The 26,940-nt window shown below is 40.1% G+C and overlaps 1 protein-coding gene across 2 annotated transcripts in view; it reads right to left on the bottom strand.

Annotated features, from left to right (window-relative positions):
- LOC146866039 (annexin A1-like) overlaps positions 1 to 26,574 on the bottom strand; it is a 253,724-nt gene extending 227,150 nt beyond the window's left edge. The window contains exons 1-4 of one of the 2 annotated variants that reach the window (XM_085633058.1): positions 26,510 to 26,574; positions 10,112 to 10,172; positions 4,921 to 5,003; positions 2,099 to 2,189 (exon numbers count right to left, since the gene is read on the bottom strand). In XM_085633058.1, the coding sequence (XP_085489184.1) occupies positions 2,099 to 2,189; positions 4,921 to 4,980 (151 nt within the window). In that variant the 5' untranslated portion in view covers positions 4,981 to 5,003; positions 10,112 to 10,172; positions 26,510 to 26,574. The remainder of the gene's footprint in view (positions 1 to 2,098; positions 2,190 to 4,920; positions 5,004 to 10,111; positions 10,173 to 26,509) is intronic. The other variant, XM_085633057.1, reaches the window with a different exon arrangement.
- Between the last annotated feature and the right edge of the window lie 366 nt (positions 26,575 to 26,940).

Here is a 26,940-nt window from a genome sequence, read left to right as displayed (position 1 = left end):
GTTGCTACTGCAGCTGTGGGAACTTCAGTTGAGGATTCAGAACAACCCTTTATGGTATGGGGCATTCTAGCCTTTATCTATGCTCTGAAAATCTTGCTATTTTCTAGAAGTGACTCATCACGGGTCCTACCTTGGGTTAGATTAGGTCCTTTAGCTAGTTTAGTGACAATTTCCTTTATGGAACACCCTGTATTGAATTATGCTGTCACTAATCAACATTTCATTTGTTGTTTATGTAAACTTGACTAATCTGAATATAGATCAACAAACTTACTAAATCCCAAAGAGAAATAAAGGTTTTGAAAACATGTTCAACCTCTCATCATTAGCTGAATATTAAGGATCTGTCAGTTGATAATATATATGTGTGACCTGTGTTTTTGTTCCAGCTCCATTCGAAATACGGTGGCAAAGGTCCATCCGACCTGTCAAGCACCGTCTGAATTTCCAACTGTCAATCTGTAAGTTGAGGTGGTTCATTTAGGAGACCACATTGGCTAGTCCTTCAGGCGCCAACACCAGCTTGCATGACCTTGATAGCAACTAAGATGCATGGACAGCGTAAGTCATGAAAAAAGGAGGATATTTGTTTTACTGTTGTGGTTTCTCAAAGAAGAGAGAGGTAAGGGCCACAGAGTCTTTATCATGTAACAGGATGTCACTGCATAACAGGGATTGCATGAGGTACAGAGTGGAGGAGTAAAACCTCTCTTGGCAACAGCCTCTGCCTCTACTATGCCGTTTATAGAATCCTAATATTCAGAGGAGAGTTAGAGGTAGAGGAAAATACCTTTTGTGGATGTGCTCCCTGTGATAGGGCAAAAGTCCAATTACTCAGAGTAAAGTTAGCCATTGGCTGAAGTGGGCTGACCCATTGGCCTTGTTGTATGCTTCAATAGATGGAAGAAGAATGTAAGTAGTACAATACCAAACCAATTGATGAAAAGGGCTGGCTGGAAACCCCTATAAGTATGTATAATGGACGTATAACTGAATTGCAAGGTAACTCTGTAAAGTTGCAAAACCTCTGGCACCAAAAGTGTTCCACACCTTATGACACATCACATTTCCACAGTCTCTAAGTTGAGTAAGAATAATTTAAAACAATAGCCTGAGTTTACAATAACAGTTATAAATGACATCCTGCATGTTTACAAAGTGTCCAGTATTCTTATGAAGTTAGAAGATTAGACAAATGTGGCATCTATCTTTAGATTTCCTTTTTGTTCCCTTCAGAGAACATCTTTGTTTGCAAAGTCTTCTCTTGCCAAACACACCATGCAAATTCAAATAGTGCAAGTTTTCCTTGGCACAGTTTGTGTAGCACTTGTGTTTTGGAGTATTCAAGTATAAGTTTGAAGTTCATATTCATGTGACAAATGTGTTCGAAAGCGTGTGTAAGTGTCCACGATTTTAATACAGGAAGGATGGTGTTCAACTTTTAGGTCAATGAATATGTTTGTCCACTCCTTAAATGCTCTCTTGTGAACAGTCACTATTAGAAATCCACTTAAAAGTTATTGAGGAAAAATGGCACATTCTCTTCACACAAATGTCATCACGCAAGGGAATCGGATGGTTCTCACACTGTGAGTTGCCACTAAGTCACACAAGCAAAACCTTGAATTTGATACAGTTGAAAGTCACAGTATTACCTTGAGAAAATGTTCTACTATAAAAGTAAACTTTTTGTATTGTTTTATATTGATATCGACATAATATTATTGACTATCAAAATATGGGCACGTTAAGTAGTTGTGAGTTAACAATAATACATCCACACTTCTCTGTATATGCTTACCTTCCAAGTATGTTGATAGTGGATCCGGTGGATTCGACAAATGTGCTGGTCAAACATTTTGACCTTGAGATTGTGACATACAACCCTGCCAAAAATTGTGAAAATATGTCTGTACTGCCTTTTATTTAGAGCTGCTCTTTCCAGTGATCCTGGATTACAACATAGATATGTATAACGCTTGAACCTCTCAAAATCTTAGCAATAGTAGGTTCTGGGTTTTGCAACACTCTGGCATCTTAAGGGTAGAAGTTTCAAATGACAAAATATTGTATCACTGGTTTGCTGGTGCTACAGTACCTTTTTCTTTCATCGCCTGGTCGAGGGCAGCCGCATCTGCAGCAGCATTAAAGTTGGGTTGAGCTTGAACAACTGCTCCATGGAATTCAGGCTGTGAAAGCAAATATGTACAAATGAATTGAAGTGCATAGTTACACGACCCTTATACCATTTGATTCGATTAGTATCGTAACGTATCATGTGACTGTATTTTCAAACAGAAAAGTCATACATCTTTTGTGACTATATGAAAGCTTAGAGGGTTAGATCGAGCAAAAACTGTATTAGGAAGGTTCAAATTCCGATAGTGCAGTTTGAAAAGTTTAGTTTGGAAATCTCACAAACAAGGACCAAGGTTTGATTCTTTCTGTTTCTGAATTGTGCTGCCTGAAATTAAAGCACTAGCTAAGAGAAATCTTGGGTTAAATGAATTCACCTTACACGCTGCAGGTGCATAAAAAAGAGACACAAGGTTTTGCACTGAGTGAGCACACCTCTTCATGATATGGCTCAGTGAGTTGATAATTAAGGCTAATTGAAAATGTTAGTTATCCGGGTTTGAGTCTGATCCCGGGTTGAGTCTGATTTACATTAAGATCAAATATCTGATGGTAAAAATGATGTACTAATGGTGATGATGTGATGTGGTAATTCAATAACCTGTTGTGATCAACTGTATGCAAATTTAACAACAAAAAGAGTTTAAAAAATATATATATATATATCTGATGGTGCGTGCAGCGGTAGATAACTTAATGGGCAATGATAGAGCTATTGTCAGAAAATGCTCAGGAAATAAGGGTAAGGGCAACACAGATATGAGGAGAGAAATAACGAAAGAATAGGCATTAAATAGAGAATAGGCTGAGCCGGAGGTCTCACTCACATGCAAAGAGTGAAGCACTCTCATACAAAGACTGTAAAACAGAATTGTTGCTAATAAAGACACATATTTGAACAAAGGAAAGAGGACTATGTTGAAAAAACAGTCATAGAACAGTTGATGATTGATGATGATTCTTAAGGCAACACATTAAACTCCAATTCAAACGGTATTTATTGGTGAAAGGAGTGAAGGATGAGACTAATGGAACAGAAAAAGGAAGCAGGTGTAACAAGTGCATACGTTCTGATAACTGTTTATTTTACATGGAATAAGTGAAGATAACAATGAAAAAGTAAATCAATGGAGTAAAAGACCTGGGAAGAGATAAACGGAGATTACATCAAGGGAAAGACCAGCTGAGCTGCTGAGGTGAAGTAAATCACGGACAATTTAGACAATAGCCTTAGTCAGATGACGGTATAAAGTGTGAGTTGGTCGCTCTAACAAATTCATGCAGAGAAAAAGTCATGAGCAAGGGCAAATCAAGGTGATTAGCAATCACTTCAAAAATAATTATATTTGCAACATAAATACAGTATACTGAATATTCTAAATGGAAATTAAATACAGTACACTGAATATTCTAAATGGAAATTCTAAATGTAAAACTTATAGACTTCATGACCGTATTTACATATGCAACTTGCTTGCTCTTAAAGGAAATCAGGAGATATACACAAGAAAAGATTATGAGGAAGGAGTTTAACGTTCTGGGTGTCAGAATTGTTATTTTATTTAACTTGACAGATATGCATTATACAAATTGAGAAACAAACAATGGCCTCATATTTTGTAATTATGGTGTGGTCTCATTTTTGTTGCTGTGCATTTAGATATCATCATAAGAGAGAATTAAATGGCTGTTGGAGTCGAGGGATAAAACAGCTGTTTGCAAGTTATGAGCAGGGTTCCATCCAAATGCAATAGCCTAGTTGTTATGCCCTGCATAGTTTACTTATATCTTGTAGTTTATCTATCTTCCTGCTGCTCAGCCAGTGTGTGTGTTCAGAGTAAAATGTTGGGAACACAGTGTTGCATGGAATGTTGGGTGTGAGTGAGGAATGACAGTTAGAGATGGGTTGAGCAGCAGGAAGAAGTGAACTATGCAGGGCATAACACATCCCCCTCCTTTTAAAATGAAAAATGAAAATTGCAGATACATTTAAATATTAAGAGAAAACAACTATTAACACGAAACATTACAAATGGAATAAACAGTTCAAAACCCAGGGATGTGCAATTAAGTAAACATCACAAAAGGTCAGAGCCATTTAAAACGGAAAGAATGGATAGCCTCCAACCAATAAATTGAGTAAAATAATCCATCCTCTCCCAATAAATATAATGGGAAAAACTTTGTTGCGAATTGCAAAAGGCAAAAACACCCCCTGCAACTTCAATCCCTCCTACATGGGAACAAATGAATAAAAAAAAACATTCCTCACATAAGGAAACTACGTACGCAGTGAAGAATGGATTTAATAAACAATCTTTCACACCTCATTTGAGGTACAAACACTCGGGACAGAGACCCATAAAGTCCTCCCTTCTGTAAGGGTCTGAGACTTTAACCATGTATATGGGACTATAAACCTTGAAAATACACCCCGTGTAGGGGAACCATGCCCATAAACTAAAACCCAGCAGGCAGGCTGCTCCTGGTGGGGTTTGCTGTCACCTGGAACTAAGGGCTTGAGTACTGGATTACCTACATCTACATCACCAGTTTACCTGGACTACCTACCTAGTTTATCTGTGTGCCATCTTCATGTACTTGGACCAGCTTCAGAATGAAGGTACTCCTCAACTTTACTTGGCTATCAGTGTCTACTTGTGCCACAGGGTACAATACTAGTACATTGTGCCATGAGCGTTTTTATGAAAAAGAGATTATCACATGAACATCTCTTTCAAAGGGGAGATGAAGCACACATATTTACAAATCTGTGAATCTTACTTGTGTCCGCTTCTGGTGAGACTCCAAAGCCATAAGCATTTGTTGAACAATTCCTGACATTTTTCGTTGTTGAAGTGGAAGCCCTGGAAGATAAGCGTTAAAAAAGATATAGATTAAGAGGCAAATGTAATTGAGCAGTGGTTCCAATCTCATTCTGGTTTGTTTCGATTTTGCTTGAACTCTTCTTGAAGGTCTGTGAATTATTGCCTCCACCTCTCCACCTACAGAATGTGGACCAGTAACGGTCAGCATGGCTCACTTTTGCGGGGTCACACGGGGAGGGGGGTGGCAATGATAAATTGTAAAAACAATTAAAACCTATCTTTCTGCCGAACCAGGCCCTGCCTCTTTACTGCTTCTGCTCTCCTGCCTCTGACAGGATCAGGAAGCAGGCAGCCTCCCTCCCCACCCCTGTGTCAATCACAGCGCTCCAGTGGAGCGTTGTGATTGGTCATGACACCGCCCAGCCAGGGGCTCTAGGGGATAGCATGTTCTTCATGTAGGCTGCAGTGCAGCCTGCATGGAGAAGTGCAGAGTGGGTATTACTGGTTTGGGCTGCTCGAGAGGGGCAACCAAACAGTCTATGTGCACTCAGGAGTGGGCCAACCACTCCTGTCATGTCCGGGCAGCTTCACCCACCCGCCCGCAATGTGCAAAGAAACATAAAATGGTAATAATCAAAAGTTATTACCATTTTATGTTTAGCTTTCTCGCAGTGCGAGAAAGCAGTGGGGTGACGCCCCTCCGCCTTAGTGGAGGAGCCTCCCCTGGTTGAAACATCCAAAGCACCCCTTGTTGACTGAAACTGGCCTGTCCAAGCAGTTCTCAAGAATGAAATACAACATGAAAACTGATTGGCTGAGAACTAATCACGCTTTTATACTATCTGCCCAAAATAAATTAAATATTTAAAAATGAAGGCAATCGTGGCAAAGGGACACCCCCACATGAATATAATATCATATATTCTTTGCACACATTATGTAGGAGCATTATCACATCCTCTTGACGAAGAAAGGCACTTATAGGAATTCTATAACTTTAGAACTAACTATCTTGGCTGCACTCCAAAGTGAAGTTGGTCTTGGACAACTCTGCTAAGTAAATCACCTTAGAGAAAATTAGTGGCTGAAGTACACATTAGAGAGAGTCAAATGGAGCTGAAAACAACCAACCAGGACAGATAAGAAGGTGTGCATGATGAGTTGCCAATCATTAAGTCACTATGGACACACGTTAGCAGGATAGGATGCATCATACTTAAGGCTTGAGCAGCTAAAAACATGATTACAATAACTAAGCACAAGAGTCCCACTGATGTTCACATGTGCAGAGGAAAAAAATAATATTCCCATAGGACATCAATACAAAGTGATACTAGAGTTATAAACTGGGAACAGCATGAGGGTAGGGTTTGCACACAGAAGAAGCGTCAGGAGGTAGAAAGCTACCACATTTTGAGAATAACAATGCAAGCCAGACCCCGAAAATGGGGACCAACCAATACAGGAATTATTTTCCTACACCCGCACAAAGCCGATGAAATTGCACCCACGTGTTAAAGAATGCATTGCACATTTTTGCCCACCACTCATTTGTTTCTGTAAAAACATTTGAGGTTGCTAGAAGCTGGTCAGGAAATCAATATCACCCATCATGCAATTCACTATTGTAGCTCCATAAGTCTTTCATTTGCACACCAGAAGGGCAGCATGCCCGCAACTGGATGGCATGAAATGCTTGCTGCAGTTGATGAGAATATTCCTATTTCCATCAGGGCAGGATTATTTATACACAACTCAAAATAGATAACACACCATCTGAGGCTACCACATCACCTATGCGCTAGAGAAAAAAACAAATAGAATAAGTTGTATGTAAAAAACAATAAATAATAGGCATTACACTCTCCTCACAATTATTTTGCATGAAAAGATCATTGAAATGCATCATGAAAAAGAATAATGCCCGTGGTCTCCGACAAGCATGACTCCCATTTACAATATCACCAAACCATGTATCGCATAGCAGGTTTAAGGCAAATTATACACCTTCAATAAAGGACATTTAATCCATAGACAAGACCTTAAAGGAGTCCATTAAGAGGAATACAAGTCAAGCACAAGGAGTCCAATTCACAAAGCCATTTACACACAGAAGCTGAACATAGTTGTCCAAAAGTCTCATTTTATGAGCTCCCAACGTATCCCTGTTCAGGATTGTGATGCCTTGGGACATAGGTAAAAACCCACAAACAGATGACGCAACGCTCATTCTTAGTCCAGATCTGTCAGAGTTTTGTTCTTGCTGAAGGTAGGAGTAAATCTGTATACAGGTGGAAATGTGCTTGTATGTAAGTATGCATGTGATATTTCTATAGTGCGAGCCCAGCCAAAAGGCAGTGGACCGCTGCATAGGGTCACAGACAAGCATAAAGTAAACAAGTGATATGAGAGGTAGCTGGTTTGAGGAATGTCAATGGTGATGTAGCATTCTTCAAAGAGGTGCATGTTAAAATTTGTTCCACTCTGGGGCAGCGTTGTGGTAGTCATGAACGGCACAGGGATTTTCCAGATCCTGGGTTCATAGATGGAAATGAAAGGCTGCCTTGTTTTGAAATTTTACACTTCTTAGTCTGTAGTCTCATAAAGTCCTGGCTGTGGGTGTGCCAAGAACCACTAGAGATGGTGAGCTAGTCTGCTACGTATTCAGGAGGGCTTGTCATGATTGTTCCTTATTGCGATGCAGCTGGTTTTAAAGATGATGCAGTCAAGCAAAGTGAGCCAATGGAGTTCCATCTGGATTGGTCTGATGTGGTCATATTTTTTCATGCCCTAGTTGAGTCAAAACATGGTGTGTAGGATGCCCTTAAGTAGTGCTAGTGTGGAGTCTCGTAGGCCATGGAGTAGCAAGTTACCTCAATGTATATGCAATAGTATGCAAGCTTAAACTGTAGCTCTGAAGTCGCTTCCTGGAGCAAACCATTTAAACTTATTCAGAAGAGAGAGCTCTGCTTTTTGGGGAATCTGTTCCTGCTCCCACAGGGTGGGATTGGAGTCCAGAGTGAATTAAAGTGACTTGACATTCAATGAAAGTTGGGTTTGAAGCTGTAAAGGTACATCCTGTTGAGCAAGGTTTGTAGTGTTTCTTGTTTGTTGCGCTTGGCAAATAACAAGAATTCCGTCTTGGTTGGGTTAAGTTTTAGGTGATGGAAATCCAGGTCTTGATGATGTGCAGGCAGTGTTAGAGGAGGTGGATATGTGAAGCAGTGGAAACTTTCAAGTAGAGTTTTGTATAATCAGCATATCGGAGAATCTTAATGGAGTTTCTGTGGGTAGAGCACCAAGCGGCTTCATGTAGATGTTGAAGATGTCAGAAATGTAACAGGAAGAAACATTGAGAGAACGCCTCAAAATCAGTTATGGAAGTGTGGGAAAGATTTTATTCATGAGGAGAAATTTCAACATATACTCTGAGAAAACGTATGCCTAAGTTTGAAGTGAATTTCCAATTATTTTGGAATTTGCAGAAATTTCCAGTTGTACTTTTGGGAAGCTACAGCAGTCACCGTTTCCCAGAAGTAGTTTTATAGAAAAGCAATTCATATGCATACATTTGCCTTGCTGTCTCCATGCTTGTGTACCTACTTCATACATGAGATAAAATATTTTCCTAAAAAAAAATGCTTTAAACTATAAATACACAATTATAAAGTAATTATGCAAGTATAAATGGATACATTTTAGATTTACACCAATAGAAATGCTTCCTTGTTTAAGAATTTTGGGATGCACATTTACTCAACTGATTTGACAGAGTTTATTTTCCAATTGCTACATTGCAGTAGATCCCTGCAAGATTAGGTTCGGTCCATGCAAAGAAAATAGCTGAGGACTCTAATTTTAATCTCCTCCTTGAATGTCTGCTTGATTAGGTATTAACAAGCAAAGTGCAATGTAGCAGTTTTATTTTCTCCTAGATTAACCTTTGGAAATTCGTAGACTTCATCGAAATGAAATGATTGGTCTAGCTCACCATATTACAACTTCATTGTAATAACTAATCAGTTATTTACCATACCTCAATTATTACATGTCCCACATTTGATCACATTCAATTCCAGGTCGACCACTTCAAGTAATGCACGAATTAAAGTAGGGAGAAAGTAACATTGTTAAAAAAAAGTCCACTATATATCACTAGGCTTGAGCAAAACAAATCTGAATAGGAATCCTGTTTCAAAGATTTGCCATGTAATAACTACAGGATCCATATTGGAGAAAGCATTGGAAAAATCAATTGGTCTGGTTGTTTTATAAGTGAAAGTGCTTCCCCACTGGTTAGTCAGTTTGTGATTGTGAGAATAAGTTTACGGTTGAATAGATGAGTGAGCACATTAATGAATGAGTAAGTAACAATGCATGTGTGGAAGGCTGGATGCATGGGTGAGTGGATTATTTGTTGAGTGAGTGCCTTGATGGATGTAGACAGATCATACCGATTGGATTACTTAGAGGGAAAGGCGTAACTGTTGACTTGAAATCTTACTCATATAACCTCATATTATTTCTGCACTTGAAAAGGACGCACCTGAGGAACATCATCAAATTTAAAGAAGCATTGGCAAACCCAATATTTCTGGCCTATAACCCCATGTATACTGTGAACCTGCAAATGGGAGAACAATTTTATGAATGGGTGCATTGAATGGTTGGGGAGTAAAGAGACAAATGTGTTTAGGACTGGTGGAAAGATAAAATAGATACAATGAGGAAAAAAATCGGGAAATTACAGTAGAATGGTGAAATAGGGAAAGAAGTTGGGGGAAGGGAAGTGAAGAGAGAAGATGAAAGAAGGTCGGAGGGATTACCAGAATTGAGGACACAGAAGTCAGCAGGGGAGGTAAGATGGATGAAGGAGAATGTGTGGACAAAAGTGAAGAATGCTCTGGGGAGGAGGCGGTCCCCAGGGCTTGGGGGAACCACAAGACCCCCGCTGTCCATTATTAATAAAGCCTCAGGGAGGTGACAGTCCCCGGGGCGTCAGGGCCCACGTGGCCCCCTCATATGTAAGGCACATTGCCTCTGGGACCTGGCCCACCCGCGCTTCGTTTCTTTTTTTTTTCTGGTCAAATTTGCACACCCAGCATGAATCCGGCTGAAAATATTTCAAAAGAATGCTTTTTACTCACGCGACCGCAATCCTCTGCTGATGACGTCAGATATTACATCACTGATTACATATGTGTCTTTCTGAAAAATAAATATTTGTAATATATGTATAGCTAAAGATTAATGGAAGAAGACATGGGTAAATAGGTGTCTAAATACAGTGATGTAATATCTGACGTAATCAGCAGAGGATTGGGGTCGCGTGAGTTATAGTTGCCTCCACTAACTATAACGGGGGAATTTCATTGGTTTTTTACGAGGGAAATGTCCAGCTAACTATAACATGTGTGAAATCTATGGTTTTTTAAGTGAATTTTCAAGGTTTTTTAAATGCTAATTCGTAACTATAACGTGTGTGAAACCTATGGTTTTTTAAGTGAAAATATATATATATATATTTCTTTTCTTTTTTTTTCCTTCCTCGTACTGGCCGGGACACTTTGTAGCAGTGCACGTCAGGTCCGAGGCGTCCCTGTTTTGGATTCCAAACCACTACGTACACGGATGCACTCACATACTCTTTCCGCCAAAATTGTAACTCAAACTCAAAAGCTCTTGGGAATCCTTTTTATTTTCATAGCACCAAGCCGAGAAAAGCCCAACGCGTTTCTGCGTCAACATGCCTTGCTCAAGCGTGAATTCAATGTGTTTTGCTCTTAACATATATACAAATTAATCACGTACAGCGTGACCTCACCATTAACATAAAAAGTGGACAAATAGTGTAAGCATAGCACCAAGCAAAGGAGAAACATCGGCAATTTTGTAATGTGTTTCATAAATACATGATTAATACTTTCAGTATTTTAAATATTTTCAATATAATAAATATTGTTTTTCTTCTAATGATTTTTCACATGGTAGATGAAAATAAATTTAACAATCTACAAATTCCAATATGGCATTCAATACAAGAATATGTGACATGCATAAAATTAAAACTCAAAATAATGAATTAACCATATTGCGCTTCACCACAATATTCCTGAAAGATTGGTTGTACCACTTATAGTAATCTTCCCCTGATTGTTAGAGCCAATCATTCTAACAAACCTTCAGTGAAACATCAATGTATTCATTAAATATTCCTCAAGATACTCTATATTAGTTATATGACGGTCATGATGTATCTTTTAATTGTCAGCCATAATTTATATTTCTTTATTATTTCAAAAAACATAATCCGCCAAGTGGCTATTATCTGATTATCCCTCTATACATCCTTATATAAAATACACAAATTCATATATCCCAAGTGGAACTATAAATTATATAAAGGAATAATCAAAATGACCTAATGTAACAGAGAAGTGGAAATAACAAGGGAAAAGATAGAGGGAGAGAAAAAGAAAAGAAAGAAGGAAAAGAAAAAAGGAAGAAAGGAAAAAGGAAAGAAAAGAAAAGAAAATAGCCGGAAATGCTATTTTTACTGACACCACGTGGTTTGGAACATATATATATATATATATATATATATATATATATATATATATATCTCGCTCCAAAGTTTTCCCACTCCCGTCCGGGAAGAAGATAGCAGCACTCACGGGTTAGGTTGGTTACCAATTTTTATTTAGCGCTTCACAGACGCGTTTCGGGTCTTCCCTTCGTCAGTGTGTTGCATCACAGATACAGCGCGGCGCCATTTTATATACAAAAAATGCATCACATTATCCTTTACGGGCAATAAAAGCAACGAAGGACTATTTCCCACCAAGTTACTGTGGGCGCCATCTTTCAGTATGCACGTATTGCGTTCACACTAGTTTGTCAAATAAAGTTATATACAATATTTACAATATTTGCAACAGAATTATCGACAAAATTCATTATTTATGAAGTGTGCTTCCTCGTCAATTCATTACAAACGAAATTGAGATCTCGCCGTGGATCGGCATTTGTGGCTCCATAGAACCACCCTTAACCTCCTCACTTTAATAAATATTGCCGTGTATCGGCTAGCCCTCATAGTGTGTGCATTTGTCAGTAAGAGGTATATACAGATTCATCAGTTTTATCATTATATTATTTCTTATATCCCCAGGTGTACCGTTAATTCTTTATTGCTGTTTAAACCTTTCGGGCTTTTTGTCTGTAGATCGATAATAAATCTTGACTCTAATCTCCTCAATTTGAGGACCCTGTCCCCTCCTCTGGTGTGAAGGGGCACATGATCAAGCCCAAAAAACTGAAGTAGGTTCCTGTTGCTCTGGTGTTTAATGGCAAAGTGTCTGGCAACTGGGTAGCTCATGTCCCTGTTAGTGATAGCACGCATGTGCTCAAGAATTCTGATTTTAACACTGTGTATAGTGCTCCCGATGTATTTAAGCTTGCAGGGACACGTCAGACAGTAGACTACATGCGTGGTTTGGCACGTGATAAATTTTTTGATGGTTTGTCTCTCTTTCATACCCTTAATTTCATAGTTAAGGGTTCTTTTGCTAAATGCACATGCCTTACATTTCCCACACGGGTAAAATCCCCTTAATTCCCCAAACGTCCCTTGTTTCACTGTGGGGTTATCCAGATGGCTGTGGACCAATTTGTCTTTTAGTGATCTCGCTTTTCTAAAAGTCATTAAGGGGACGGGTGGAATATCCTTCCCAATAATCTGGTCAGTTTTCAAGATGTGCCAGTTTTTACTGAAAATGCGTCTTAAGGAGTCTGCATCCTCAGAAAAGGTCGTAATTATGCGGAATTTGCCCTCATCTTTCTTTTCTTCCTTTTTGTTAGCCTCTAACAGTTTTCCTCTTGGTATCTTCTTGACCTTTTCAAAGGTGTTATCTAGTAACTTTAGGTCATAGCCTCTAGCAGCGAATCTCTCTATGCTCTCTCTTGCTGCATGTGTGAAGTCGCAATCCCTTGAGCTATTGCGTTTCAAACGCAATAATTCCCCATATGGGATGCTTTTCTTCAATTTGTCTGGGTGGCCACTAGTAGCGTGTAGAGTGCTATTGCCTGCAGTTGGCTTTCTATATAGAGCCGTAGTGATCTTGCTCTCTTGAATCCTCACTTCCAGGTCGAGATAGTTCACTGCCACTGAACTAATCTCGCCTGTGAAGTGAAGATTAAGGTTGTTGTTGTTCAAGTGGGCTATATAGTCTTTGGCACTATTGGTAGACCCTCTCCAAACTATGAAGAGGTCGTCAATGTACCTATGCCAGGTCACTATGTTGGCTGTCCATGCAGCATTGGTGGGGGACCTGACCACCTGCTCCTCCCACCAGCCCACGAACAAATTCGCGTAGCTGGGGGCGAAGCAGGTACCCATCGCGGTCCCCGACACCTGCCTGTAGAGGTCACCTTGGAAAAGAAAAATGTTATTGTATAGGCAAAACCTTATAAATTCAATAAGCATCTTATTGTGTTCCAGTAGTTTGATCGACCTTTTATTCAGGAAATATTCCACCGCCTCCAGTCCCTGTTCGTGGTCTATGCATGTGTATAGTCCTGTAATGTCCAGTGTTATGAGGACGAATGATGACTCCCATCTAACTTTTTCAATGCATGAAATGAAATCTTTAGTGTCTCTTATATAAGAGGACAATTGTAGGACAAACTGGAATAGAAAATGGTCCACAAATACAGACATCTTTTCAGTTAGACTGCCCAATGATGAGACTATGGGTCTGCCGGGTGGATTCACTTTGTCCTTATGGACCTTGGGCAAATAATAGTACGTTGGAGTTATGGGATTGATGGCTCTTAAAAATAAAAACTCTTCCATGGTTAACATCGATTTGTCCTGCCATTTCTTAATCTTTTGATGGTACTCGTTGATGCTCTCCTCATACTTCCTCTTAGTTGTCAGTTCATAATTGTGTGTGTCAGTTAGTTGTCGTAGGGCTTCCCTCACATACTGTTCCCTCGGTATCAGGACAATATTGCCCCCTTTGTCAGAAGGTTTGTAGACTACTGTCGGATCACTTTGTAGTTCTCTCAGGGTTTTTTCTTGGGCTTTAGTCAGGTTGCGTTTGGTGGTTCTGTAATTTTCTTTCTCTCGCAACTGCACGAGATCCTTGATCACCGATTCAGAAAACACATCAATCGCATCTTGAGGCATTTGAGGTAAAAATTGTGAAACCGGTTTGAAGTTGCTGCATGGGGCTTCCTGATCTAACCCCAAGTTTCTGGCTCTTTGTGTTGTTGTCATTTCATTTTCTTCTGTGATCGATTCCTGTCCTTGTCGTAGTTCTTCTAACAGTTCCAATGTAGTGAGGTCATCCACCGTTAGTAAATCTGTCTCTTTCACATTTCCTTTGATTAATCTGGCTTCTTTATTCGTTGGTTTGATCTTAAAAAACTTATGTAGTTTGAGTTTTCTAGTGAATTTGAATAAATCAATCCTCGTTTGTGTAAATTCGAACTTCGTTTGTGGACAGAAGGATAGCCCCAATTTCAATACTGATTCCTCTGTCTTGGTTAGTTGTTTAGAAGTCAAATTAATGATGGTAAGGTTATCCTTTTTATCTACCACCTTGCGCCTCTCTTGTTCCTGGTTGTTTTGCCCCTTCCTCTTCCTCTTCCAGCCACTCCTTCTGGTCTGCCTCCGTCCACTTCTGGGGGCTTGCTTTTCCCCCCCCTCAACCATGACTGTCGTATCAAGTTGAACTCTTGGTGAAAAGGGGTTTTCGTTGGTTCACCAGAAGGGCCCGCTGTCTCATCTCCGGACTGCTCATTTTCGGTCACATCTGATTCTGATGTCTCAATTCTTTCTGGTGTTGGTATTGGTGTCTGCTTGCTCTTAGACATTTCTTTCCGGGGTCCATCAAACTTTTTAGCGAACGTTAGTACTCTCCCCATAAGGTAGTCTCTTTCGTCGCGTTCGAATTTTTCTTGTTTTCTATGCCGGATTTTTAATTCATACTGTTGTAATCGTTTCTTCATTTTGTCTCTCATTTCTTCCTGTTTGTTTTTATCTGTGTATTTGGCGATCTCTTCCTCCGCCTTCTCGATTTCCGCTAGGGTCTTTGTCCTGTCGCTCCACGCGAACTTGACCAGGATTTCTAGACTCCCTTTGCATGATGAAGCTATATGTGCAGCCCACTCCTCCAACAGGAGCGGGTCCGGATTTTCGTAGGCGGGCACCGTATAAATGCGCAGACCTCGTGGGACCCTCTCAACCTCGATATAGTTTTGGAGGGAGGTCGCCTCCCACCATTTGCGCATTTCGCGTTCATACAGTCTCTCTAGTTTTGTAAATTTCATTTGCAAGTTGTTACATGTAGGCACTTTGTCCGTAGTTGCCGGACTTGTTGAATCTGTGGTTTTCCTCTTAAACATATCAGCGGCCGCTTCCCTACGCGCTGTTTCACTGAACATGCTGTTTGTTTTCAAATTGGAGCACCGGTCCCGGGCTCCTGCGCTCTAAAAATTGGTCTAATCCGTCTTCCCCTCGCCAAGCCCTGGTCAATCACATTCAAAGTCTTTCACGGCGTTCAGCTTACCGGACTGTCTTTAGGTATTATACCCAGCTGACCTCCGTCGTCCGTTGTACCCGAACTGCCTCTATTGGATGTCTTCTTTACCAGGGCGGTGCTTCCGTTGTGTAAATGCTTGCTCCCATGCACCTTTCGAAAACGGATCACTCGCTGGCGGGTGCTCCGTTTTCGAAAGGTGCATGGGAGCAAGCATATATATATATATATGTAAATATCTATATCAGTGAAAATCCAAATCCCAGTCAGGAAGGAGGCGGCACACCAACTCAACAAAGGCCGTTCCGGCTGAAATTTGTTGTTTTTCACCGATATTCGTGGCTCCCGCCACCCCGTCTGGCACCGACGAGTCATTAGCATTGGCAGGTTGACGGCGTGACAGGCAGATATGTGTGTGTGTGTGTGTGTGTGTGTGTATATATATATATATATATATATATAAATATATATATACAGACACACACACATATATATATATATATAGCATGAAACGCGTTGGGCTTGAGGAAAACATCGTGTTGGCTGGGGCTTGGTTGCGATGCTGCTTCCTGCAAATAAAGAAATCGTTGGTTATACTCACCCGATGTGTGGCGTCTTTGACAACAGGCATAACTTTGAAATTGATATATATATATATTCACTGAAAAAACCATAGGTTTCAGGCACGTTATAGTTAGGAATTAGCATTTAAAAAACCTTAGAAATTCACTGAAAAAACCATAGGTTTCAGGGGCGTTATAGTGAGCTGGACTTTTCACTCGTACAAAACCATTGAAATTCCCCCGTTATAGTTAGTTCAGCTAACTATAACTCGCGCGCCTGCAATGCACTGCTGATGACATCACATATTACATCACTCATGACATGGTCAGTGAAATCACTCATGACATTTCAAATGACATCACTCATGACATCACTGATGACATCATCCTTGTGATAGAGTGGCAGACTTCCTCTCCCCCTGATATAACCTTTGATACACACATTCAAAAATAGAAACTATAAAATTTTCAAAACAATGGACATACCAATATCAGTTACAACAACCTATTCAGTAATTCTAAGATCCACATACATGTGCACTAATTCACCAACAGTCCTATACAGTCACTCATACATGTACTCACTCATCATATGTACTGATACACATATACATCCTGTTACACAATGCCACTCATCCATAGAGTTGCTCACACACATAGTCACTCATGCTAATAAAGAATCAAACATCCATGTACTTGCATATACAGTTATACACACACCACCACACTTACTTCTACAGAAACTTACACATACTTAGTCTTTTAAACAATCACTTATAGAAACACATACTTATTCATTCAGGAACTCTTTCAATCTCTCACTCTCACATATACTCACGTATATACACCAATTGTCACATATACTAGTTTAAAACATATGTAGTTACTCATAAAGACACTATTGAGACAGTCATTCACTCACTAACACACCCATGCACACACTCATCCACCCATACAGTCCTGTACACATGCTGTCTTCAACACATACAAACAGTGAGTCACTCATTCATGCACCTATGCACTACATAACACCCCCCACCGAACCATACAGACACTCAGACACTCATACTGATACTCAAAAAACCAACTAATAAACTATATCGACACTCATTTAGCTACTCACCAACCCATGCAGCCACTTATACACAAAGTGAGAGACTGATACGGATATTTACATATTTAAACATTACTCACTAAGCCATGTATTTACTAAGATACACTTAATCAGTCAGTTATACAATACATTTTTCAAAAACAAATCATCCATTTAGACACCTATATACCCATGTATTCTTCCATCGACCTTGAGATATATATATAACACATAAGTAATTTTCAGAAAAACACACATTCACTGGATGATGTCATCAGTGATGTCATCAGTGATGTCATTTGAGATGTCATCAGTGATGTCATCAGTGATGTCACTGACCATGTCATGAGTGATGTAATATGTGACGTCATCAGCAGTGCATTGCGGGCGCGCGAGTTATAGTTAGCTGAACTAACTATATTGGGGAAATTTCAATGGTTTTGTACGAGTGAAAAGTCCAGCTAACTACAACGCCCCTGAAACCTATGGTTTTTCAGTGAATATATATATATTCACTTAAAAAACCATAGGTTTCACACATGTTATAGTTAGGTGGATATTTCACTCGTAAAAAAACAATGAAATTCCCCCGTTATAGTTAGTTCAGATAACTATAACTCGCGCGCCCGCAATCCACTGCTCATGACGTCACATATTACATCACTCATGACATGGTCAGTGACGTCACTCATGACATCACTGATGACATCATCATTGTGATAGAGTGGCGGTCGCGCGAGTTATAGTTATCTGAACTAATTATAACGGGGGAATTTAATTGTTTTTTTACGAGTGAAATATCCACCTAACTATAACATGTGTGAAACCTATGGTTTTTTAAGTGAATTTGCAAGGTTTTTTAAATGCTAATTCCTAACTATAACGTGTGTGAAACCTATGGTTTTTTCAGTGAATTTGTACGGTTTTTTAAATGCTAATTTATTTATGTATTATTATTTTTTTTATATATTTTCACAGTGCACGCACCCCCGCGATTTAAAAAAATATATATTTTTTTTCTTCTGCCTTCGGGGTCCTTCAGGGACCCCCTGACAATGGCTAGGGGGTCAGGAACTCTCTACCCTGCCCCCTTTTCACGTTCGCCACCTTCCTTTTTCACTCTCGCACTGAAAACAAACAAAATGGCGGCCGACACTTCCTGATTTCGACCGATTCGAACGTTGACTAACATGTAACCACCAATCAGAATTACTCTCGCGCACGTTAGGTTGCCTGCACGGTGCGCGCACCCTGCGCGCGTATAGATATTGATATGCTTTTAAATGCTATTTTCTCAGGAAATACTGAACAGATTTACACCAGACCTGCAAAAGGCACTTCCTTGACCTTATGGCTACCACTCTGCCAAATTTCAAGTAATTCTGTTCAGCCGTTTGGGCTGTACCTTCGACTAAAGGTCCTATGGGAAAATGCATGGGGAAAACGCGTTTTGGGACCTCCCTTTTTTCTCGGCCCCCGCTTGACGAATCCCCCCGAGACTTTCAGGGTAGGAGCTGAGCGGAGCGCCCCATTAGTTTTGAAAATTTCGCGAAGATTCGTCAACCGGCGCCAAAGTTATTCAAAATAGAATTTTCAGATTTCCTATGGAAACACGTTCCTAACTATAACTATCTACTGGCGACCGCCAGTAGATAATATATATATATACACATATATGCACTGTCCCTTGGTACTGTCCCTTCGAATGACTCAAAGTGTCAATAACAGATGAAGGGGCAATTGATCACCATCATGCACAACAGAAAAAAGCAGAACTGAGTTTGCTTCATTATCCTCTCAAAACTCTTGCAACTGCAGGCCAATGTTAGATGTCATAAACAGGCAAAGTACACGTGTCATTAACTGGCACTTTCACCACCAAATGTCTCTCCTGAAGAATGTTTCAAAATATGTCTGGCGCTTCCAAACGTACAATAGGTGAAGAGGGCTGACCCAATGCCCCTTTTTCTAAATATTCTGTATTTTTAATGTGCTTTTATTCTTTTTTTATGTTAACAATAGGCTTGGGGGTAGCTAAAAATGTCTTTGGCCACACCTAAAAGGAGTGCAAACATTTACGGTTACTACAAATAGGTTATTAGATGATTGGAGTCGTTGTCAATGGCATAGTGGCTGATCTGTACCCGAATACTACAAAGGGGGATGACGTTTGAAACACTTACAAATCAGGAGAAAAGTATAGAACCTAACCCTTTCTTGGACATGAATGTGTAGTTGCTTCTTGTTGGGTGATATGATCTAACTTTAGAAGATCCAAAACCTATAAAGGCCGAGAATCTAGCCCGCAGTAGCATTTTAAATCATCTGCAGTCAGTATGAAGGGAAAGCAGAGACTCTAGATTCCATTAAATGTCTCAACTTGAATGCTGCTGGATATTATTGTCTCGTCTTGTCTTTGCAGGCGTGTTTACAACTGCCAATTTTCATTAGTTTCCTATGACTCAGACAGGGTGGGGCACATGTCTGCAGTCTACAGTTTTTTGATCCATTGAGTTTCAAGTAATATGCTACCGATCAAAATGCACCTTCATTCTTCTGTGGGTGTGAACGCCAAAATATTTATTTTTAAAAAAGAAGCAGTAACTGACAAAGTCTTTCATTTCCATCCCCGAGTGAACATGTTTCTGCTGTCTCACAGTCTGAGCACTGTCTATGATTATTTGTTTGAAATTAAGTTAGCTGATTCATTTTAAGCATGTGATTGTTAGCTGCCTAGAGTCATAACAATGATTGACCCTGTTTAAAAACATAGGGGCATATTATCAAAGATGGCGTTAAAAATTATCGCCGGTTTAGCGGCAGAAAAATACAGCTAAAGCGGCGATAATGGGCTTGATAATATGCCCTGGAGAATTCCAATAGAAGTCCATATTCTGGTGTCAACATGGGCTTCTATTGGAATTCTCCAGGGCATATTATCAAGCCCATTATCGCCGTTTTAGTGGCAGTTTTCTGCCGCTAAACCGGCAATAATTTTAGCGCCGTCCTTGATAATATGCCCCAAAATGTTTTAAATCATTCTTGCATCAAATATATACACACGTCCCTAACAAAGCAAAAAGTGCCTAATTCAGAACGTTATTTTCAATTGTCAATTACTTTTATCATCAACGATAGCATGATTAACACCTCTAGGCATTCATAAAATTTGACCTAGCAGTTGTCCATTTACTTCTGCGCAATATTGCCCTACGTTAGTGTAATATTAATTAGGAGTAAACACCATACTACAGGTTGGCTCTGGACGTGTCAACTAGTGTTTAGTCTTGAACCCATGTGAAAAGATGCAAAACGTCTGTTTATGGGCATTCTCAAACTCTTATCCGGACCTTCCCTACCCTGGAACTGGACAGAGATTGAGTAAATCCTTTTCTGGAGTCTAAAGAGAAACAAAACATCCTTTAGCTTTCTAGGGGTCTACAGGAATGTGCATTTCTGTCTCTCGTCCAACACTCACCTCTATACCTAATTGATAAATCTCTCCTCTTCACTGGTGCATACCCATAGTACCTCATAATGAAGTGGTATTTTCACTTCTTAAATACTGCAATTTCTACCTTAATTCATTATCGCTTAGTCTCACAAGTTTACACTTGATCAGTCCTTGCACAATGTACTTGACTGCTTCAATCTGGCTGAGAGGCCCATGGAGGATTCCAAATGTAACCTTGCTTGATATCTCAATCCTAAAGAAGTAGAAACTCCCTCAGATCTTAGGGTCAACTGTTCATTCTGGGCTGTTAAATGGCAATCCACTAGGGCAATTATTTGCTGCCTTACAAGAAAGATAACAATAAGAAATTAACAGTCATCCTTCATGATTTCTAGAGAAAGCATGAAAACAATGCTCCAGGCCTCCCTTATTAGTCAATGCATCTTAACTACAGAGTAAGGACTATTTGTCCTTAAAGTAGATCCCAAGTTGCCTGGAGCGTGAGCAAATGTTTGATCCTAGAAACATAAAACGGAAAGCTTTTTATATTTCCATACTTCTTAAATTGATATCTATCTGGTGCAACCGCCAAAGTTTGAAGTTATTTTTAAAGAAAGTGAAGTGGAAATATTCCAGGAATGAATAATAGTGAATTTTAAAACTTGTGCCCAGCCCGTTCATTGAGTCAGAATTCCGCCTCACCAATGTTAGAACAAAAAGACTATGACATTGTGATCTGCTCCCTGTTATCTCTTGTTATGATGCAAAATGCAAAACAGCCAGAGGCAAAGCAAATCTTTGTGAGTCAATAAGGGACAGAACTTCAATAGTAAGTCCTCATGTGAATGAGAACACCACACAGAGATCATAGCATTGCTATACTCTATTCATATGAATCCCGAAGAGTTAAATTAGGTAGTAACATTAAGGCAACACATTAACCAAGACACATCATTTTGGTAGAAGACATTTTTCGACACTGGCTTATTTAACAGATGTTTGAATTAATAAACAGTTAATCCACAGTTGGATTGCCACAAAGCAGAAAGAGAGGCCTACTGCTCACATACAAGCTCTTTATACCTAACCAAAAACTCCACCCAAGACATAGGGCAGGGTTTTGCTAGGTCCCCTGAAGTGATGTTCGGCATCCTTCCAGGAAATCCTTCATCATTTGAAGACAAAAAGTGGACAACAGTCCTGTTATAGAAGGAAACACCATAATCCTTCCTGATCTAATGTTTCACTGCCTATAACAAGGGCATCAATTCCAGTGCTGCTGGATATTTTATCTCAATGTGAAACTGTGCTGAGGATTAGCATAATCTTCAGAAGAACATTGGCACTCCGAGGGAAGTAGGCTTTACATTGTCATGGAAGATGCAGAAATGATCCATCCTCAGTAGAGTGGCCACCACACCCTCTGATATTGCATTATGTTATGTTGCCAAAAACAAAAAAATGGGGGTTCATTCATTTAAAATCTGCAGAGCTACCAGTTGACAAAACATCCATCAAATACTCAACCTGGCTGCCTAATTGTGGTACCCACCATCCCCATGAGAACGTGAACCCTGAAGTAGGGCTAAGCCATGAAATGCATCGGGAAATATATAAATATTTGATATCTGTGAAAAAGTGCCTCTTTTTCAGTGCTCACCGACCCTCATTTTTGCGGACTGATGCTGCAAGGATACTGCTATCCAGGCCCCAGTACATGTGATTGGACCCCTAAAGCATGTCAGGTTTGGCCTATTTAATTTTCCTGTAAGACCATAGTATATATTGTCCCAATATTCAGCCATAGCATGGAAAGTTAAACATCACCTCTGGACTACAGCACTACTGTTCTATTTACTAGTGATAAGAAAACATAGCTCCAGGCCTACCACTGTAATCTGGTTGCTGCAGTTTGTTTTAAAACTGCTGCGTGATCTATCAAATGACCCTTTTTGATACAAGGAGACCTCCCTTTTAAATACTAATAAGTCACTCCTATGTAGGGCTTGTAGCCCACAAGGTAGGGTGCTTGGTATTTAAAAGTAGGACATGTAGATATTTAAAGTAAACGTTACATACAGTGACCAGTACCCAAAAGCTATTTTCACTGTAGGGAGGCTGCCTGCCCCAAAAGAGAAACACATGGCAGCTATAGTAAATAATACTTCTACTATCTGAGGCTAGGGATAAGATAGAAAAATAATTAAAGTACTATTTTTTTTAAAGCCCAACTTATTGGTGATGTCGGATTTTTGATAAATATTAAGGAAAGGGACTTTTTAGAAAGTCGCCATTTTTGTGCCTCAAGCTCCTGGAGGCTAATTTGTATTAGCCCTCCAACTGTCACCCAGCTGATGTATAGCCTTAATGAGGTGGGAAAACTACACTCAGAGCAGAGACAATAGGCGGGTGCAAGGAGCCATTTTTGTTCCCCTGAAAGGAAGACCATATGGGTGGTTCCTAGGAACATGTTTAACTTCAACAGAGCCTCCGCTATCATAAGCAAATGTCAAATGACACCTAAATAGGCTAACTTCAAGGGAGAAGGTTACCCTGGAACTCCTTTGGAAAGACCACAAAGGAGGTGCTGCTATTACCCTGACCACACTTCTGGGTGGGCACGTAGGCTATCCACAAAGGGAGAGCAGTTTTTCCCTCTTGGATTTCGGGATTGATGGGTACTGTGGGACTGTCTACAGTAAGACACACAGCAACTGCTGAAAAACCTTCATGTGTTACCCGATGGCACGTTTACCCTATTAGTAAGGGAGGATCTAGGAGTTACCCTCACCCCACAAGCCTTATTCAGAACACTCTGGACCTATGGAAGAACAGAAGAAGGACTGCAGCTGCTGTCTGAGACCTGTGCGGAGACCTGAGGGTCTGGATCTGCTCCTACCAGAGAAATGGACTCTAAGTATCAGTTGGCTGGCCTCTTGTGTGGCTACAGGGACACAACAATCTGCATGAGGTTATTTTCCTGAAGTGCCCAGCTGACGAGTACCACTTGGACTTGACCTGGTCCCTACTGGAGGCTTCTGCTGGAGTGATTATTGACCTCCAAGTGTTATTCCTGAGACCATGCGACCCTTGGCTATGTCTAACTTCACTTCTTCTATCAGCTTTTAAAAACCTGGGATTTAGACTTTTTTGGGACTTCAAGCCCTCTGGATTTCTAGGACAAACATGCCAAATTGATCTACGATGGCGCTGAGCGGAAGAAACAGGTTTGCCATGCTCAGAGCTTTTTCACAATGGCAAATCATCAAAAGCATTGTGTTTTATATAGACACCCATGTACACAGAAAACACATAGGATGACACATACTGACACGCACAACTCGACCACACTTGCACTCCCCAATTTCTTCAAGAGTCCTTCTGTCAGTCATGCATGACAACTTTTAACGAGTCCTTGCTATTTTGTGTCGCAGTTTTTGGTTCACTATGGGGTGTATCTTTATACTTCTATTGGGTGGTCCAATATAACAAGTCGCAGAATGCAATGATATGTGGCTGTATGAGTCACACATAATTTGGCAGAGAGGCACATAGATGGGTGAAAGGAAAGTTTAAAAAAACATTCCTTTCCTCTTTATGATACTGAACGATTGACTTGTTTTGATAAGCTGTTTAAACGTCTGCTCTACTCTATCAGTGTTTGTATCTCAGCACCCGTCCTATTCTTTTAAGTTCACATTCCATTTTTTAGTTTTATCACTTACAGTGCTCTCACATCCTCTAATCATTAAAACTTCTGCACGTTTACGAGTGTAAATAGGCTTAAAAGCACGGAACAGGTATGTGAAAACAAATCTATGTTGTGGGAGTTTACTACGTCCCACCTTGTTTGGGAGCGGCCACGTTCAATCCTCAACCTTATAATTCCTATTTCAGAAAATCCAACAGAATGTCAGATTGCTCTGGTAGTAAATCCCATTTGCAGGCATAAATGTCGGCTGGTCGAGATTGTGTCTAAGAAGCTACCTTCCGTGCTTTTTGCAGACGGAAGCTAAACGTAGATGTGAAAAACAGTTGTGAATCAGGTTTTGTGAATTAACAGTATCACAGAAAATAGAAGCCTGGAAACTACGGTGGGCATTTAGACTCGAGGACAAACTGTAAAAAAGAGCACACAAAAAATATCTGTGTATTTTTATTATTTGCTCTGATCTATCTCCACTTTGATTCCACATATTTCAAGCAGTTTTGCTATGTTACAGATGTGGTAAGACCACATCAAATGGCATTCGATATGTTTGACAAGAGCGCGTGTAGGTACGCAAGGAGCAAGTAACCCAATTACAATGCAGTCGCTAAAAACTCCAGAGGTAAGACTCATTGATAACGACCCGTCCATGATCGGGTTTTACCTCAGAATTTTCCACTGAGATTTAAAATTGACATGGCTATGCCTGCATCTCTATGCATGGTCTGTTTTTAGACGCCAAGAAAACTGCACTTCAAAACAACACATTCCTTTAGAAGCACAACCTGTCCCAGATTTGTTATGACAAGCTTGCTAAACTAACATGTCGGGAAAAGCACACTCTTCAGCACATCTTTCCGGAACAACGCGAAGACACCATCATAATAATGATCGCATGGCAAGGTCAAAATAAAAAAATTAAAAAATCTGTTCTGATATACAAAATAAGAGTAGTCAATCCTGTTATTACAGGGACCTGAAACATCAGGCATTATTTCAATTTATGTAAACATTTGCCTCAAAATGTATTACTTTTCTTTGTGCCACTTGATCTAACAATACAGGACTTTCAGCAGGAAACGTAACAATTTGTTCAAAATAAAGACACATAACAAAGGTGGGTTCATTGCATGTTTGAAGCGGTTTCAGCCATTACAACTACAAAGAAATGACAGAACTAAATTGCAAGGTCGCCCTGGTCTCTTCAAATGCGAACTGCACCTTCACTGTGGGGATGTCAAATGTGTATTAAAAGTGTATTGGATTAATACAAAAAATTGTGTGTTGTATTGTAAAAAATAGTACTGTGCTCTTTTCTTGTTTAGGAAGAGGTGTGGCGCGGCGTCCAGGGCGACTGATGCCCGAATCTGGGGATCACGGTTCGATCCCCGGCGCCAGCAGCAGATTAGCCCAGCACCATGTGACTCTGGGCAATAGCTTGCTTAGGGGCATATCATCAACGGCCAGCGATAATTATCGCTGGCCGCTCTTAGCGTTGAAATGTTTAACGCCGGCTACCGCAGATAATTATCGCCATACTAGCGCTGTATTAACAACGTTCAGCGCAATGGCGATAATTATCCTAGCAATAGCGATGTTTTCCATGGAACATCGCTGGAAAAGCAGCGATGTTCTATGGAAAACGGCGATACCCTTGATAATAGGAGCCTGTGGTCTTAGCCACACAATCCACCCCCCATGTTAAGTATGCCTTAGTCAGGAATTTAACAGACGTTAAATTCCTGCGTTAAGGCATACTTAGCGCGATTTAAATAATCGCTTCCCCGCATTGTAAATATCACGAAGCTGCCTTTGTGATATTTACCCATGTTGTTTCCACAGACACGCCTACCTTGCATCTCATTAGCGATGCAAAGTTAGGTTTGCTGGAAACGGGAGCAAAATCAGCAAAACACGCGATAGTGTGTCTTTGCTGATAAGGCGATAAAATTATCGCCACTTTTCGTCCGAAAACGGCCACAAAAGCGGCGATAATTTGTTATCGGTGCATTGTTAATATACCCCTTAATCTTCCCGACGGCCCCCAGCACCTAGAAACCCTTACGGGTGATTGTTCGCGCTTTACAAATGTGGATTATTATTATGAATAATAGCAGAATATTATCGAGTTAGCAGGAACAGTATTAATGTTTTAAAAGCTATGGTAGAAAATAAAACTTACCTCTGGTCTATGGAAATGTAAACTCGCTCAGTGCCACACTGTAAGCTGCCAAACAGGAAAAGAGTGCTCTAGGCTGGCATCTTTATAGTTTTATTCAGCAGCCACACCTAGGGCTGGAACAAAATACATTCCATTTTACCCATATGACCTCACTTGTTAGACAAGGATCACCAGCCACTCCTTGCACAAGACAGGGAGCTCAAGGACTCACATTTTAGAACAACCTGAGCTAAATTCTGAAGGCTGAATGCATTCATCTGGGCTACAGAAAACTACCGAAAACCGATCTGGTCTTGCACTAAAGTAAGTTATCTGTCAAGGACACCAACTGAAGGATATCCGATATTAATTTTTGTATTCTACTCGACTCAAACTACCACTTTTCATAGAGCCTGGTATCTATATTTATGTATACACTGGTAGCATAGTTA

This window comes from Triturus cristatus, chromosome 2_1 (assembly GCF_964204655.1).
Source record: "Triturus cristatus chromosome 2_1, aTriCri1.1, whole genome shotgun sequence".
In the NCBI taxonomy this organism is placed as follows: domain Eukaryota; kingdom Metazoa; phylum Chordata; class Amphibia; order Caudata; family Salamandridae; genus Triturus; species Triturus cristatus.
Note: the sequence above shows the minus strand (reverse complement) of the source record. Positions and strands in the feature narration are given on the sequence as shown.